We start from the raw sequence: 15404 nt of genomic DNA, 5'->3' as shown, positions 1-15404 counted from the left end.
ATAGATAGGAAAATCAAAATATCTCCACCCAATATCTCCACAATGAGCAAAAGCTCAAATGAGCCACAGTAGCAGCAGAATATCTCCCACAAAACAACAGAAGAATAAACATTTATGTGAATACTAAAACAAGCTGATAAATTTTTTTCAAATATTAAAATGAAGTGAGATCAATGATTAAAGCGAAGTCTGTCTTAAAGTGCATGAGCCATTTTTTTACCAAATAATTTTTTAATATACATTTTATTGCCTATTTTTGAACCCCTTAGAGTATGTCCACATATTGACTGTTATAACTACATGCTACTTATAACCTATAAGGATAAAAATAAATAAACAAATAAAAATAGCAGGGGGTTATGTTGTATGTAATGAAAAGGAATCACAGATTTTTCTTTTTATTTACATCCAAGCTCTTGTGTCATAAAACACCTAAACACAACATGTCTAACAATACGTAAGTAAAGTATTAATCTGGGGTTCAAAGCATTTCTTTTCTTCTTCTGCTTAATACATTTACATACATCAAAGTAACTGTGTTATAGATGAATATAAACATATTTAAAGGATCAACAGAGGTTCAAGACGTTTAACTTAATTTCTTGGCACTGCGATATTTTAGTACTATGTAGGGTTTTGGGGGGTTTTTTGAAGGTAGTGCAGCTGTTACTGTTATTTTACTCAATGTTAGCTTTCTCAGTAGATACTTTTACAAACATATAATTTTATTATTACTTCATAAAAAAAAGAAAGTAAGCAACAAAGTGAACATATTTGTTAACTGAATCAAAACTTTTCTCCCACAAAAAGTATTAGTACTTTGATGATTAAAAAATCAATTAAAAAACAACTAATAAGTCTTTAATTAGGGACTTCAAGGTGTTATAAGGATATAGGCAGGTATAATCCAAAAAAAGATAAATAAGCAAATAAAATGGATTGAGAAAAAAATTTGTTTTTTATAAGTACATATTAATAAAAGTACTTTCAGGAACTGATTTGGACTATTTTAATCAGTGTTGCCACTGACCATAACCCTGAAAAGGTTTCAATGAGGAAAGTAAGTCTCTGTGAGCCTTGCAAATGCTCTGATGCAATGCCACTGTCAAAAACATGTCATGCTTTGACAACGGAAGATTGATAGTACTGTATGTAATATTCTCATACTGTAAGAAAGTGGTGAAACAACCAAATGTCTCTAGCAGGGAAAAGGCAGTTACAGACTGATTTGAGGTCATAAGCTGTCATATTTTGTGCCAGTCCCTGCTGAAAAATAAATGTGCTAAGTGTACTAAAATTTTGCATACTTTTGTGTACTTGAAGGCACACTAATCATTACTATACTTTAAGTGTGTTTATGATTAGTTAACTTGAAGGATGCTATTTTGGAACAACTAATTTTGTACTAAATATATTTTAATTGTAATTAAATTGTGGACAAGCTCAACTTGAAGTGTATTTAGTGTACTTTGATGTGCTAAAGTGGAACAACTTAAAGTATATTTTGTATACTTTAAGTATATGAGTTTATATGTACTAATATATGCTTAATTAGTCAAATTAAAGTGCACTATGGTTGTATTATAACTACATTAAAAATGATTTGTTAGTGTCTTAAAAATATATAAGCTTTATACTTTTAATATACTCTTACTGTGGTAATAATATGCTTAATTATACTGTTGGCTTATTCCAATTACTAAAAAAGCATACTTTGCAGTTAATAGTAAATATACTTTATCATTACATTGCTATACTACTTTCTACCTTGCACATTCTTGCAAATGTATTAACAGTATACTAAATGCTGAAAGACTTGTGGATATACTTCCGTGCAGATGAAAAAATATACTTTAATGTATTTGAAACATGTCCAAATTATAGTACATTACAAATAATATAACTTGTACTATCTCAGAATGTATAAACATTTACATATCGACGTTAACCATTTTCATTATAAAACTTACAACACATTTTCAAATATTGGTACTTTAGTACACTTTGTAGAAATATGTCAATTTCAGGCAGCAGACCTAAACATTACAAATAAACTTTAAAGAACGCAGAGGAATACTGAACAATGAAAAACAACATTCCTTATTATTGCACCCCTAAACCCTCCCACCATACAAAAACACGCCCACCACACATTATTTTCCTTTTTTTGGCTGAACTGCTCATTGTTACATTTTCGTCTGATGGCCGTGCGCACATCAGAGACACTTGTCTACGGAAACTCCAGAAGAACAGCGTCTGTTAACCAAACAGAGAGATACTGTAAATTCATAGTATTTTTGAGCAGTACATCAGAAAAGTCTGACAAATTGTATCAGTATGATATACCAGGGTCCATAAGTGCACCAGAAAAAAAAATTGTCCATTTCAGTTGAATTTAAATAAATCTGATGCATCAAGTGGTTTTATCAGATCTGATCAAAAAAATTAAACAAAGTAACAACAAAAATTGTCAGAGATCTCAGAAAAGAAAAAAATTATGAATCCGCAGAAAGAAAGGGAAGAAAAATCCTTAAGTTTCCTTGTTTTTCCTACCACCCTCCAGGGAACCGGATGGCATTCACATTGGGAACATTCTGCATCAACATCTCTGGTGGAGTCTAGTCCAGTCCATACAATGAACTGCTCAGCTGTAACAGCAGATTCTGCAACTATGTAAAAAAAAAAAACAGCCTGCACACAAATGTGCAGAGCAATTACTTCAATTGGAAAATAAATCATGTAATCACCATAATATAAATTGGTTTTTACCACATTTATACAGACAAAAATATAAAGTAAAATTATCAATTTACATGTGGTTCACTGTCTAAGAAATCATTATGGTCAGTAGTCAATACTTGTATCTGGAAAAAACAATCCAGGACACCTATGAAGGGTTAATTTTACGTTAACCCCTTGTGGGGGTTTTACAGCAACATCACACAAGATGTAGCTAGCTTGAAAGTGCATTTTCTTTTTTAGAAGAGCACATGGGGGGTGTGTTAGCCTCCTTCTCACTGTGCTAATGCATTCAATAAATCAAAAGAGCTAGTAAAATTACATATATTACAAAACATTATATCCTGACTGGTTTTACATCTCAAAAAATATATATATTTCATTCACAGGTTCATGTGAACTCACCAGGATATTCTTCAACACAATAATACAGCAAATCTTCCTGCTCAACCGATTACATCTCCTGTTTCTACAATACAAATATAATAATCAAAATCGCGTTTTATACAGATATCTTAAGATTTCAAAACCAAATGGGAATGTTTTGAAAGTTACCTCTCTCCATGCAGACCAAGGCCTTAAAAGAAAAGCACGCTAGCTCTGAGCAGGGAGGAGCCGTGACTAACTGCTGTGCAGGTGTGGTGCATTCAAAGTCTATGGGAATTCTGATATCAGTACTGAACCAAAAACTCCCCAAGACTAAAATTCTTGGGGAGCTACTACTTTACAGACATCAAGGCCAAACAACCTCCACATATCACTCCTATATGCATGAAGTGCTGTCAGCGACTTTTAAATATGTGCACTCACCAATTGGTCTTGTTTGCAGTAGCCCTGCTTTGATCCATTAAACAATACTAATGAAATGTTCTTTTTTGAACACTTGAGACAATTGTAATGTGTTAAGTTTATTTCTTTTGCATTTGGCCAGTATTAACTTTTCTGTTGCAATGTGGGTTATGCTATTTGTTAGATCATAATGTAGCACTGCACCAGCTTTAAACCACTTGCTTTTCAGCAGAACACACATTTTTGTGCACCTGTACTTTTGAAGTGAACATTTAGTGTTTTGTTCAATGTGGTTTTGTGTGTAAGATGTATTGTATCATATTTCTTTTTCAAAACTTATTAAACATTACATAACAACTGCAATAATTGCTATCTGTGTACTTTACACACAGCACAAAATTGCATAATAGGGTTTAAGTGCATTTTTGTAGTTATACTATTGAACACTTTCCAAAAGAATTACCTGAAGTACAAGCGTATATAACTTCACTTCATAATTAGATTCAAATGTAACTTAAAATGCACTCAAACTTAATATTACAGTGTCGATATTAAAATGTGTACTTTTAAAATATGCTTTCAATGTACGTTACAATGACAACTTTGAGCATACAATTTAAAATATAGCAAAAATATATGTAAAAACAAATTTAAAATAAGTACACTTTAGAAATTACACATAACTTTCACTTAAAGTATACTTTTTTAATAATATATTTCTATAAAGTGTAACATAGTGTAATTATGTTAAAGTGTGTTAAAAGTATTAGCATGAAAGCGTAATGTTAGTATACTTTTTATATATTTACAAAAAGTACAATTTGTCTAAGTACATTTTCAGTAAACTATAGGAAATATGAATATACTTGAAATACAATAAAGCACATTTTTTTTTTACCAGGGGTATCAGTAAAAAAAAATGGGTTATAACAATTCAGTGAACATTTTTAACTCTAAATGGCGTATTTACATCTATGCTGAGCGTAAATCTGCTTAAGGGTTGGAGTTAATAATAAGTGTAAAATTGGACCACCATGCAGTGCAACTTTTACTCTATATGGTGTTGATTAGTCTCTGGGAGGTCTTCTTAAATTTGACACTAATATTGGTAAAATTAACTTGGAAAATCTGACACTAGATATAGAGTTAGATATAGTGTTATCTGAATCTGAGTAATATTTAGATCTGTATGTTTAAAATAACACCTTTTTTTTTACTGTAAATAACAACAAAAGAAAAAACAAATGGCAAAAAATTCTTCAGGAAATGACAAAAATCCACATTAGAAATCAGTATTTTTTATTATTCAGAAAAATAGCTAACCTTAAATAATAATAAAAAAACAAAACAAACATGTAATGGTGTAAATACATGCAAAAAATGGTTTGTTTACTGGTACAAAATAAAAAAAGGGAGGTAGGAAATACCGATGTGTATTATACGTACAAAATGGAGGTTAAAATTGGCAAAGAGGCAACTTGCACCAGAGCTTTTCAAAGCAGCATGAGCCAATGGAATAAGAATGGGGATTAAACAAAACCCAGCAGGATTAAAAAGATGAGGGAACTAAGAAAATCTGAGGTGCAAAGGAAACCTTGGGACTTCACTTGTATGACAATCTCAATTGCAAAAGTTCAAACAACTCCACATATAGGTGTTGCATTTAGGTGCATGTCAATAGGTTTTAACAATAAGCTGAAATCAGATATCCCTCTGCTAACACGCAACTAAAACTCCAATATGGCTGGCAGGCATTAAAAGCAGTCCTGTCTGTTACAGCCAAATTCTTATACAAATTGTTCATATTTTATCTCTCTGTAAAGCAGTTTACAAGTCCTGTTAGCTAGCATGTTGCTGCAAAATTTGGTATTGAACTAAACCTAGTAAGCCCGGTCACATTTTACAGGTTTTCCATCTTGCAGCTGGAACCCCTTTGGTGACACATTGAAATCATCAGATTTCTGGATAATTTAAATGATTAATGTGGGTGTGGCCCATAGTCTTAAGTGCAATTTATAATTTTGTTGCTACTTCCTAAGCAATTTAATTTCTTTTTAATTCTGTTCTTTTTCGATTCCTTGTTTATTAATGTTATGTTGTTTGCAATTATTGTGTTGTCCCTTTTATGCTTAAGTATAGATTTTTTTATTTTAGTGTTTTTTTTTTTCATGGGGTTGTAGAATTATTGAAAAAAATATATAAAAGCATTTCATCACTACAGAGAAGCAGTACATCTTCCTTGATCTGGACTGCTCCTACCTGTCAGAAGATGCTTTTTACCGGATCCCTCCACAACAGTACCTGTGCAGCTCAGCACAATAATACAACATGTCACTTTGACAGGTGCTGAGTGAATTAAAAACATCCTTTCTGCTGAGGAACCCTGTCAGAGAGGGAAACCCGCACCAGATGTACTACAACCTCACTTTGCACGCATGATCAAACACCTACATCTGGCTGCCGAGGGCTTTGCCGCTCTTCCCCGCAGATGCTAAATGATATCGTTAACATTTTAATGCAAGAGACATTTACACGCGGGCTTGTGCAATTACACCTCTGATTCAGTGAAATCCAGACAGACACAGTGTGATCACTAATTAGATTTTACATTGGGTGAAACATACACACACATGCACAGACACACATACACAGACCCACCAAAGCTTGCTCCTAATTGGAGAGCTAGACAGACTCAAGGAGAAACGGTACAGTAGAGTACCCCTCGTTATGGATCTAAGATGTATCAACTAGGGGATATCTATTATGATCACACATCAGAGTATCCAAAACCAAACATTAGCAGCTCTTTCAACAAGAATCACACAACATAACCCAGCTAACCATCTTATAAGTCATTCAAGTGAGCAAGAGGTAAAAGGGTTTGTAAACCTAATTTAGTCTATTAGATACTCAAATTTGAATAAGGCTGCAAATGTTCCTTTGCCGAAAATATATTTCCATTGGGAAACTACAGTATATTCTTGCACACATGTTTCAGTTGCTAGTTACTTTGCAAACAGACTAATGGCTGTAAGTGCGGCTAAAAAGCTGGCCAAATTTCGTTACGGGAGACTAAATATGGACCCCACTTATCACTGTGCATCTTCACCCAGAGCTGAGAATCACCATTTAACTCCAACAAATGGGCTCTTAAAAGTACAGTGCCTTCATTGCCCTCGTGTGGATTTATCACTTTACAATATCCAGCTCTCTGCTTCCACTTGTGGCCAGATTTAATCCATCTATCCAACCCGGTCCCTCCAACATCTCCATCCAGAGTTTCAGGTTGCTAATAATGTGAGGTCATGTAAAATTGGCGAGCTAACTGATGCTGGCAGCTATTTACTGTGCTGTGCGTTGAACAGGACTGGATGTTCTGGAAGAGTTCCCTTAGTTTGGAGCGTGTGTGTTTGCCTGTATAAAGGTCACAGCTAATTGAGAACAAAATTTGATAACATGATTTCATGACCTCTGCATAAACGCTCGTTTATTGACAGCAAACGAGATAAGTCCTTTTTAAACTATGAGCAGCGGGCTAAAGCACCGTATATGTCTACAAATCATCACAATCTTTGTGGGGCTCAGTAAGATGCCTTGTCTCATTATAGCTTTCCGATGAGGATCTGAATAGGTCAGTTTGGCTTGCAGGGCTTTTACCTAGAGGCAGCTTTCAGGCAGAGGTGTTATGTTTTTTCTTCAGTGCTGATGACTTATTTCATAGACATAATTTGATGACAGCAAAAGTATTATGTGTTAAATAAAGAGGAAATAATAGCTGCATAAAATGACAAAAGCATTGTGTGTCAGAAAAAGCTGTTATTAATTGCAACTTTGAATAACATTAATTGTTGCCATAAGGAAACTGTGCCTAAAAAGAAGGAACAGGCTCCCATTTGAGATTTTAAGTCTTTTAAAATAATTAAACTTTTCTATTGCTTCTTCTCTGTGTGAAACCTTTAAGGAGATAGCAGCAACCAAAGCTTTCTCTAGCTGTATCTAGCATTGACTGGTGCACAACAACCCCTCCCCAACTTGTTGCTTTAGGCTACTGGTAGGCTACTTTTTAATTTCTATGCTATCAAGAAACAGAGAGTTGGAATTTTATAATTTCAAAATGGCCACAAAAATGAAAATGGTATAACCTTTGACCCTGAGTCAGACCCCGAAGCACAAGAGGTGGAGCCTCACAACCAGCTAGGATTCAGCAAGCAGTTTGTGAATACAAAGAAGCCTATTCCTACAGGGGAACTAGAGAGAGTTCCAGTTCTTCACAAGCAGCAAATGCTGGAATTGGAAAATCTGAAGTTTGCGGCTCGATGCACCACATTGACCAATCAGAGAAGCGGATCTGGGAGCCGGCAGGGAAATGGACACAGCACTGCTCATACAGAGCTGTCAGCATCAAGCCATCAAATATGAACAGGAATTTGTTCATAAAAGGCAAGGAGCATATTTAATTTATGTACAAAGAAAAGTGAGAACCATTATAACTCCACCAACAGCTTTTTAATGCCAAATGAATTTAAAATGTCAAAACATCTCTAGCATTACAGTGCTTGAAGTTTGGACCACATCCCCGAAAACCGCTAGTATTTAATACCAGCCTCCACAAACGTAGCGGAAAACGACCAATAGGCTAGCCGGACTGAGGCCGCTACTGCTGGGGATTTCCAACAAGACAATGTACATTTAAAATTTTAAATAAAAACCAACCGTAGTCTGTTATTTCAACTGCATAATATATATATAATAGGGTAAAAATGCTTATTTTAAGACATTTTTACTAATTTTCAAAAAAATTTTTGCAGTGTAGGCAAACAGCCGCCATAGCGTTTTTGCATCACCCCAGTGCTAGTCACAGTGTATGTTATTATGTAGTTATAACTGCTGTTACAAAATATACTTTACCTTCATTTATATTTATTTAGTAACATTAACTATTTTAATTTAGCATCTCATTCAAGCGGAAAAACACACACAAAATGTCTTTTTATATGGACATGTATATCAATTCAGGCTTAAAGGGTTTAATAAGGAGCTTTTGTTTTTGTTTCTTTTGTAGAAACCAGCAAAACTTTAATTATTGCGAGAAAACATCTTGATTTTTTCTTCTTTTTTTTTCTTTTTTGTTTTGTTTGCTGCGGTGGTTGAATTGGAATTTTTCCAAGATGCGCTAACCTGACTGATTACCCAGCCAGCTAAATATACCAGTTTAATCCTAAACAGAGCAAGACGCCATAGTGAGAATGACCATTAATATTGGCTCTGTTCGAAAACCTGGGCTGCATCCTCCAAGGACGCGGTCTACCTAGACTGGATCCTTCGAAGTCCTTGAAAATAAGGAGACCAGAAGAGTTTTGGCTGTGAATTCGACCAGGTCTACCCTTCGGCGGGTTTTACCGTAAGTTCCAACCACCGGGAGCAGGAACAAATAAAATCAAATGTAATGATAGAAACCTTAGTCAGTTAAATAACCTGCTGCTGTCATTTTGCACATCACTGATGTTGCTGCTATTTTCAAATATCCATTACTGTAAAAATGTCCATAGCTGGATATTGGTTATTTATTCCCCAGTTTTATATTGTTAAAGCACTTTACAGTATTGTATTGTTTTTTTGTTTGTTTTTTTAACTCTTCCCTATTATGTTATTCTTATACATTTTTCTAAGGTCCACATTTGTGTGACTATTTTCAATAATCTTTCTGCTGCTGTAAATCTGCCCATTGTGGGACAATAAAGAGATTTTCTGTTCTATTCTATAAAAGGGGTAGAAAGATATAATTAAATCTAAACAATGTATGTATAAAAAAATATCTGCAAAATCTCTAATATTCAACAAAAAAAAAAACTTAGTTAAGCATATTTTGCAAAACAGCAATAAAAAGATAAAAATCCTATCAGATTTATAGTCCCCACTCTGCAGATATATTAGAATCTGTCCTTAAATTACAGCCAAACCCATTTACACAGTAACAGATAAAAACCTTTAGATAAATGAAACATTACCGCCGCATATCTGACTCTATAAACATTAAAATAACTATTTTCATTCATCTCAGACGGAACTATTCACTGACTTGTATTATATTAAACTGAACTTCCCATTTTCCCCACTGTTCGGCGCCAAGTAACCTTTCCTCTGATCACGGCTTGCTTGGTCTCGCAATGAATCCTGGGTAAACCAAGGATACCGAGGATACATCAGACCCGTCCTTCAAATCAGGCAAAAAGAAGGACGCATTTTAAGGCCGCAGAACTAGGACTTTTGGAATCCGACCAGACCTCGGCACCGCGCTATGACGTAATCGTACTTCGAATCTGGCCTTCTAAGGACGCGTCCTAGGTTTTCAAACAGAGCAATTGTTTGGTGTTTAGATTTTTTTCTTTCTATATATTAACATAAACAAGAATAGATGGATATAATATTCACATTGCAGGATTAATAATAAATTTTGTGGTAATTGAGAATTAGGGAAAATATTCAGAGTTTTTTTGATTGAAATGTATAAAATCAGACATTTCTTTTATAACATTTTAGTTACCTGTTACCTGTGCCTTTATTCATGCATTTTGCAATACATTTTTTAAATTTATTTTTGATAAAACATTGTGGTGTACTTTCTGAAGATCATTTAACCATAATTTCTTGGAGATCAAATCCAAAAATTATCATTTCATTTCACATGTTTCTTATACATAAAATAACAAAGTATTTAGCATGTGTAGAGATTCCCTGAAGTTGCTTAAGTTTGGTATCAAGCTCTTTCCTCTGCTCTGATGGTTGCTGCATTATTCATGAATCATTGCAGTTTATTGATTTGGCGTAAGTACCTCATAAAGTTCTGTTATTAAAGATTCGTATAAGTACTTTTATCAGGCTATGAAACTAAGAGGTTAATGCAAGAATATACTCAAGCATTGGTTAAACCAGTTGTGATGTTGACATGACTAATTCTGCTCTGAACAATAAGCAACCATATGTAGTGGTTAATGATGGTTAAACACTGGAACAAAAACATAACTGTAGTGAATTTATTATTTCTAGCAGAGTTACTGCAGTTTTCAAATAGCAGGGCACATTCTGTATTACAGGGCGCTATCTGTATTACTACCCTACCTACTCATTGTGCAGTAGACCTAATTTTAATGTCCGGACCCTACATAGACCTAATTTAGATGTAAGTCAATGTTAACTTTATAAATATCATATAGTGGGAAATACATCTACATTCAGACCATTTTAAGATAAAGCAGTTTTGCCCTCATAAATGTTTTGTAATATTCAACATAATCAATTAAAACTCAACAAACTAAAGACTTTTAGTCATAGCCAAGTGTTTTCATCTTGAAATATTGGAGTAGAAACATGAAATTATGCATTTATTTTGAAAGCAGAGAAGTAAAAGAATAGTTATATAAATCTAGAAATATTCGCATATGTCTTCCGCTTCAGAGAAGCAACAAAAGTCTCTTTTATCTGAATTGTCGCTATACATTTAAGCTGGACAGTATGTGCACTGACAAGACAATATCTAGGCATCATCAGAAAGGAAATTACGTGCAATCGAGAAATTCCCATCTTTGTTGTGCTTTCACACAGCAGCAGTGACTCTTTTGAAGATAACTCACCAAGTTGTCCTTGTAACACAAGCTGTGTCCTTCCTATACATCTGCCTGTTTTTTTTTTTACTCAAAAGAAATGTACATATCCTGTTGATATGCATTCTCTTTGTGTAATGATGGCAATTCAGAAAATATAACGTGTTTAAGTGTAGCAGTTCTGGTTGGAAATTATGGTTGGTACAAAAAAAAAATGTATTTTTTTGTAGAAATGAACCTACTCTTCTTAGATAACATCTAGAGATTCTCTGGTCGGTAATCTCATATTTTCAATATAGAAATATTTCTTGTTTCTAGTACAAAACAAACATCTAAACATGTCTTCATATCCGCCATTATTCATTATAGTAGACTATTTTCTCAATTTTAAATCTATTGTAAGCACGAAACAAGGGGTGTTGGCCTTCTCTACTGGGGCTACTGAGGTTCAGGCAAAGGAACAAAAAAATGTTTTCCTTTGAAAAAGCAGCTGTATTTTAAAATATGTATGTATTATAATTGACACGTAATGTAAATGTATTGAAAAGTTTTGTCAGAAAAATTTTTATGTTTGTGTGCTTTAAAAAAAACAGTGGCTCACTTACAGAGCGTTCACAATGGCGCATTCAATGAATTATTGTTTTTGAAGGACAGTATAAAATTACTTTCCTTTGAACAATGTGTATCAGAAATTACGTGTTTGTCATTGAAAAGTGGGAGATCAACCTGTTTTCCTATCTGACACACCTAATGCAACAGTCTCTGCTGTGATTCATAGACTTGCAGACTGTTTGCGTACGTCAGGGTAATAATAGTTACTAGCAAATAGCCATAGTTAATAGAAGTAATAGTACATAACTTGCTAATAGCTCCGATTCAATCATGCACTGACTAAATGATGACTCAAACAAGCATCACCAAACACACAACAATACATAAGTTCTTACACTGTTTTGTAATTAAAGAATTGGTTGGGGGTGGGTGGGGGGGCTTAGGACAAAGCTCCCAACGCCCATTACACAGAGGTTACCATAGAGACAGGCCAGCGAGAGCAGGCCCAACTAGGAAACGGCAAGAATTGTCTGGAATTCAATCTCAGTGCTGGCTTCAATCTACAAGGTCATTCATTCATTCTGACAACGACTGCTCAGCCGATAAACACCTCATTCTCATGATAATCAACAAAACATCCAGCCACAGAGGACAAAGTCTTACAGACAGCCTTTGCTACAGTGATGAAGAAATCCAGGAAAAGCTATGGATGGAAACGTGCATGATACAATATCTTAACAGACATTTGCACTGGAAAGGTACGACGTCTGCCACTGAACGCCGTCTGCGGCTTAATCCCTATCAGTTATTTGCCACAGGCCTCCTCAATAATCCCTTATGCAATAAATGGACACAACCTTGCGTGGTGGTTGATCTAATGTCAGAGTCATATGATTATGATTAATGAGGATTCCTTATTGTTCCTTTATGAGTTTCAGTACAAGCTGGGCTGAGGGAGATACCATTTTATATCGAGTCTGTGTCAATAAACAGCGCTGACCGAGGGCTGCCTTGGCTCCGCAAAAAAAAAAAAAAAGATAGTCGACAGAAACAAAAATCAATTTCGAAGCTGTATTTTATCATTCCGGCTAGAGGGGGAAATCCATTTTAAGGTTGGTGGGGGGGGCACAGCCCCCGAATGCAGTTAAACGTATTCATACCTGTAAACCTTCATTTGACTATTTTCAAGAAAAATTCATCTTTTCATTTTATTCTATTGTTTGTTTTATATAAGCAAAGCTACACCAATCGTTGGTTGGTTCTCTTTCGGTTTGAACGGACCCCAACATGTCGCCCTGGTGTGTTTTCTTACGGACGTGTTTCCATTTTCTTTCCCTTCGCCCCTCTCCTTCAGCTAACACTCCCTTTGCCTTCTCCTTGTTTTCGTACACACCCAGGCAGCCATAATCCCTCCCTGTAGAAGCCACTCTGGTCAGTAAGTGAATGCAATAAACTGTATCAATTTTCCACTATTGATTATGGATACCCTATATGGGTGCAGAAAAATTCTGAGCATGGTAACAACAGAAGGCTGTGATGCACAAAAATGCAAAATTAGCACATGAAAAGTAAAATGTGTTTCAAACATCTGTTTTGGTGTGACCTATTCTAGCATTGTTTTTATGTATTGCTAAATGAAATGCATTTTCTTGTTGATTCTCAACCTACACATGTAAACCACATTTTCAGGATTATCAAAATCAATCATATATCTAGCAAAAATAATTGTGGAAAAAATGGATTGGGATAAATAAATGGATTAAATTCAGTCTTAATGGAGGATGTGCATGTTCCCAATGACTGGAAATGTGCAATTTGAACACCTTTTCATTCATTTAAGTCAACATGAACTTGAAAATAATGTTCACAGTGGGGGAGGGGGAAAGGGTTAAATCAAATGTTCATTATAATACAGACGTCACTTATTACTAAGGGCCACATTCAAAGTATGAAAAGCTGAGAGCATGACAGGTGACTTTAACATTTAAAAAAGGCATTCATTTTTTGTCAAATTAATTAAAAACTTTTAATAAAATCCAAAATTCTTCATGCATTTTCATTTCTATCTATGCCATGAAACCAAGCAAACATTACTATGGTTTTCTTTGGCACAGGATGCACCTATAAAGGCCAGAAATGTTTATTTTTGCATAAGATCTTGAGGGATTTGTCAGTTCAAGCCTCGCCCGTCCCTCTCCCTCTCCATCAGGGGAGTCAAACCTTCTGACAACCGTAAAAAAATCCTTTTCATGTGGGTCACAGGTGACCTTCTGTTCTTCCCCCTTCAGTCATTTGGCAGTCTAAAATTAATTAGTTTTTTATGTATTTTTTTTTTTTAATCTTTATTATTGTTGCTTTCTTTTCACAGGAGGTACATTTGTGTGTCAGGTTAAAAACTTACCATTTAAGATGCTCTGGAGGAAGATAAAAGCCAATATCCACATGCCCTGCTCCGTTCAATCCCCCCAAAGCTATGCTTTCTCGTCTTCCTCCGACCGGTGCCTCCCTGGGTTTCTCTTCAGTGCGCCTGGTGTAAGGTTAAACATTTGCGTGTGTCTTGATGCGAGCCAGTCCGAGTCTCTTTACTTGCTTTACGCACAAATTAGTAAAAAATGTCCTTTCTACTTTAATTCCCCTTCGCTAACCTGTGTCTTTGCTTTTATTTTTCTGCGCTCGGACAAAATGAGGCTCTGTGATTGTCTTGGGGAGAGCGCTGCGCGCAGACTCTCCTCTTGTGCTCCGCGTCTTGCTGCTTCTCCCTGTTATTCAAAGGGGATGCTGAAGTGGTAAAACCCAGGTGTGTGTGATGCTGAGTCAGAGCCGGGTCCTGGTGCCAAGATAATTTCCCAAATTAGCCATAAACTAAATCTCCAAAACAAATCCTAAAAAAAAAAAGAAAACAAAGCTTTGATTATCTAATTTTAACAAAAAATAATTAAGTCATCCTTGGAGAAAAGATACTTTTAGACAATTAAATAGGATCCAACTAAAAGAGGAATAAAGCAAAAAAGTGGAGAGAGGATGCGAGGATGGAAAAGACCCTGTTTTTTGTCAGACTCCAAAGTCAGATCATCTTCATGGCTTCTTTGCGTCCAGCAAGGAGCGGGCAAGCGCATCTTCCCGCTGTCGTTCTCTAATCGCAGCCTCACAGACTCTCTGAGTATTACACAGAATAACCCTCTCCCCCTGCCCCTGCAGGCGCTTTAATTCCTCATTGCCTTAAAGGAGCAGAAGCGGCTACCGGTCCGTCTTGAGGGCAGGACACCAGGAGGAGGTGTAGGAGCACTCACTGAGCGGGGTATTTGCATTAAGGAAATAAGGCACCTGACGCACCAAGGATTTTACGCACGGGGTTAAATTGGCTTTGGGAGAAGGCGGTGTTTGTTTCTGAGCAGGTGCACCAAGCATCCAAACCTGGCTTTGATTGATCCAGTATTCCAGGCTGTTTCTCTACCCCAGAGGCGCTTCAATAAAGTTTTGCAATGCGTATCCAGATGGGGGGGCACCAGTTATCAAGGAGTAAAAATTTTTATATGGCAGTACATAAAATCTATCAAACATATAAGTAAGTAAATCAGAAAAAGTATTAGACTTGGGATTTTTTTTCAACATCCTAATACTAGTAAGAATATGTCTTCCACTGAAAAAAATAATGCAACCATTTTTGGCATTTACTTAATCATATTTAGTTACTTTAACCCCTAGAACCCTACGGACCCACCG

At 35.5% G+C, this 15404-nt stretch overlaps 1 protein-coding gene and 1 long non-coding RNA gene across 8 annotated transcripts in view; both read right to left on the bottom strand.

Annotated features, from left to right (window-relative positions):
• Positions 1–14988, bottom strand: part of dscamb (Down syndrome cell adhesion molecule b) — a 185949-nt gene extending 170961 nt beyond the window's left edge. For 3 of the 5 annotated variants that reach the window (XM_038285537.1, XM_038285541.1, XM_038285538.1), the window contains exon 1: positions 14083–14988. In XM_038285537.1, coding sequence (XP_038141465.1) covers positions 14083–14125 — 43 coding nt within the window. In that variant the 5' untranslated portion in view covers positions 14126–14988. The remainder of the gene's footprint in view (positions 1–14082) is intronic. The other 2 variants (XM_038285539.1, XM_038285542.1) reach the window with 1 other exon arrangement.
• Positions 2163–4141, bottom strand: LOC119783846. Of its 3 annotated transcripts, XR_005280869.1 has the most exons (4): positions 3295–4141; positions 3145–3208; positions 2554–2691; positions 2163–2256 (listed from the first exon to the last, which is right to left on the bottom strand). It is a non-coding gene; the product is annotated as an uncharacterized LOC119783846 (long non-coding RNA). The 3 variants fall into 3 exon arrangements; XR_005280867.1 differs by having other exon boundaries at positions 3145–4126; XR_005280868.1 differs by having other exon boundaries at positions 2554–2669; positions 3145–4122.
• Positions 14989–15404: the final 416 nt, after the last annotated feature.

The sequence above is a fragment of the Cyprinodon tularosa genome, unplaced genomic scaffold, assembly GCF_016077235.1.
Source record: "Cyprinodon tularosa strain WSP-4 unplaced genomic scaffold, ASM1607723v1 ctg211, whole genome shotgun sequence".
Lineage (NCBI taxonomy): Eukaryota > Metazoa > Chordata > Actinopteri > Cyprinodontiformes > Cyprinodontidae > Cyprinodon > Cyprinodon tularosa.
The sequence above is the reverse complement of the archived record's forward strand: the minus strand, read 5'-3'. Positions and strand labels throughout refer to the sequence as shown.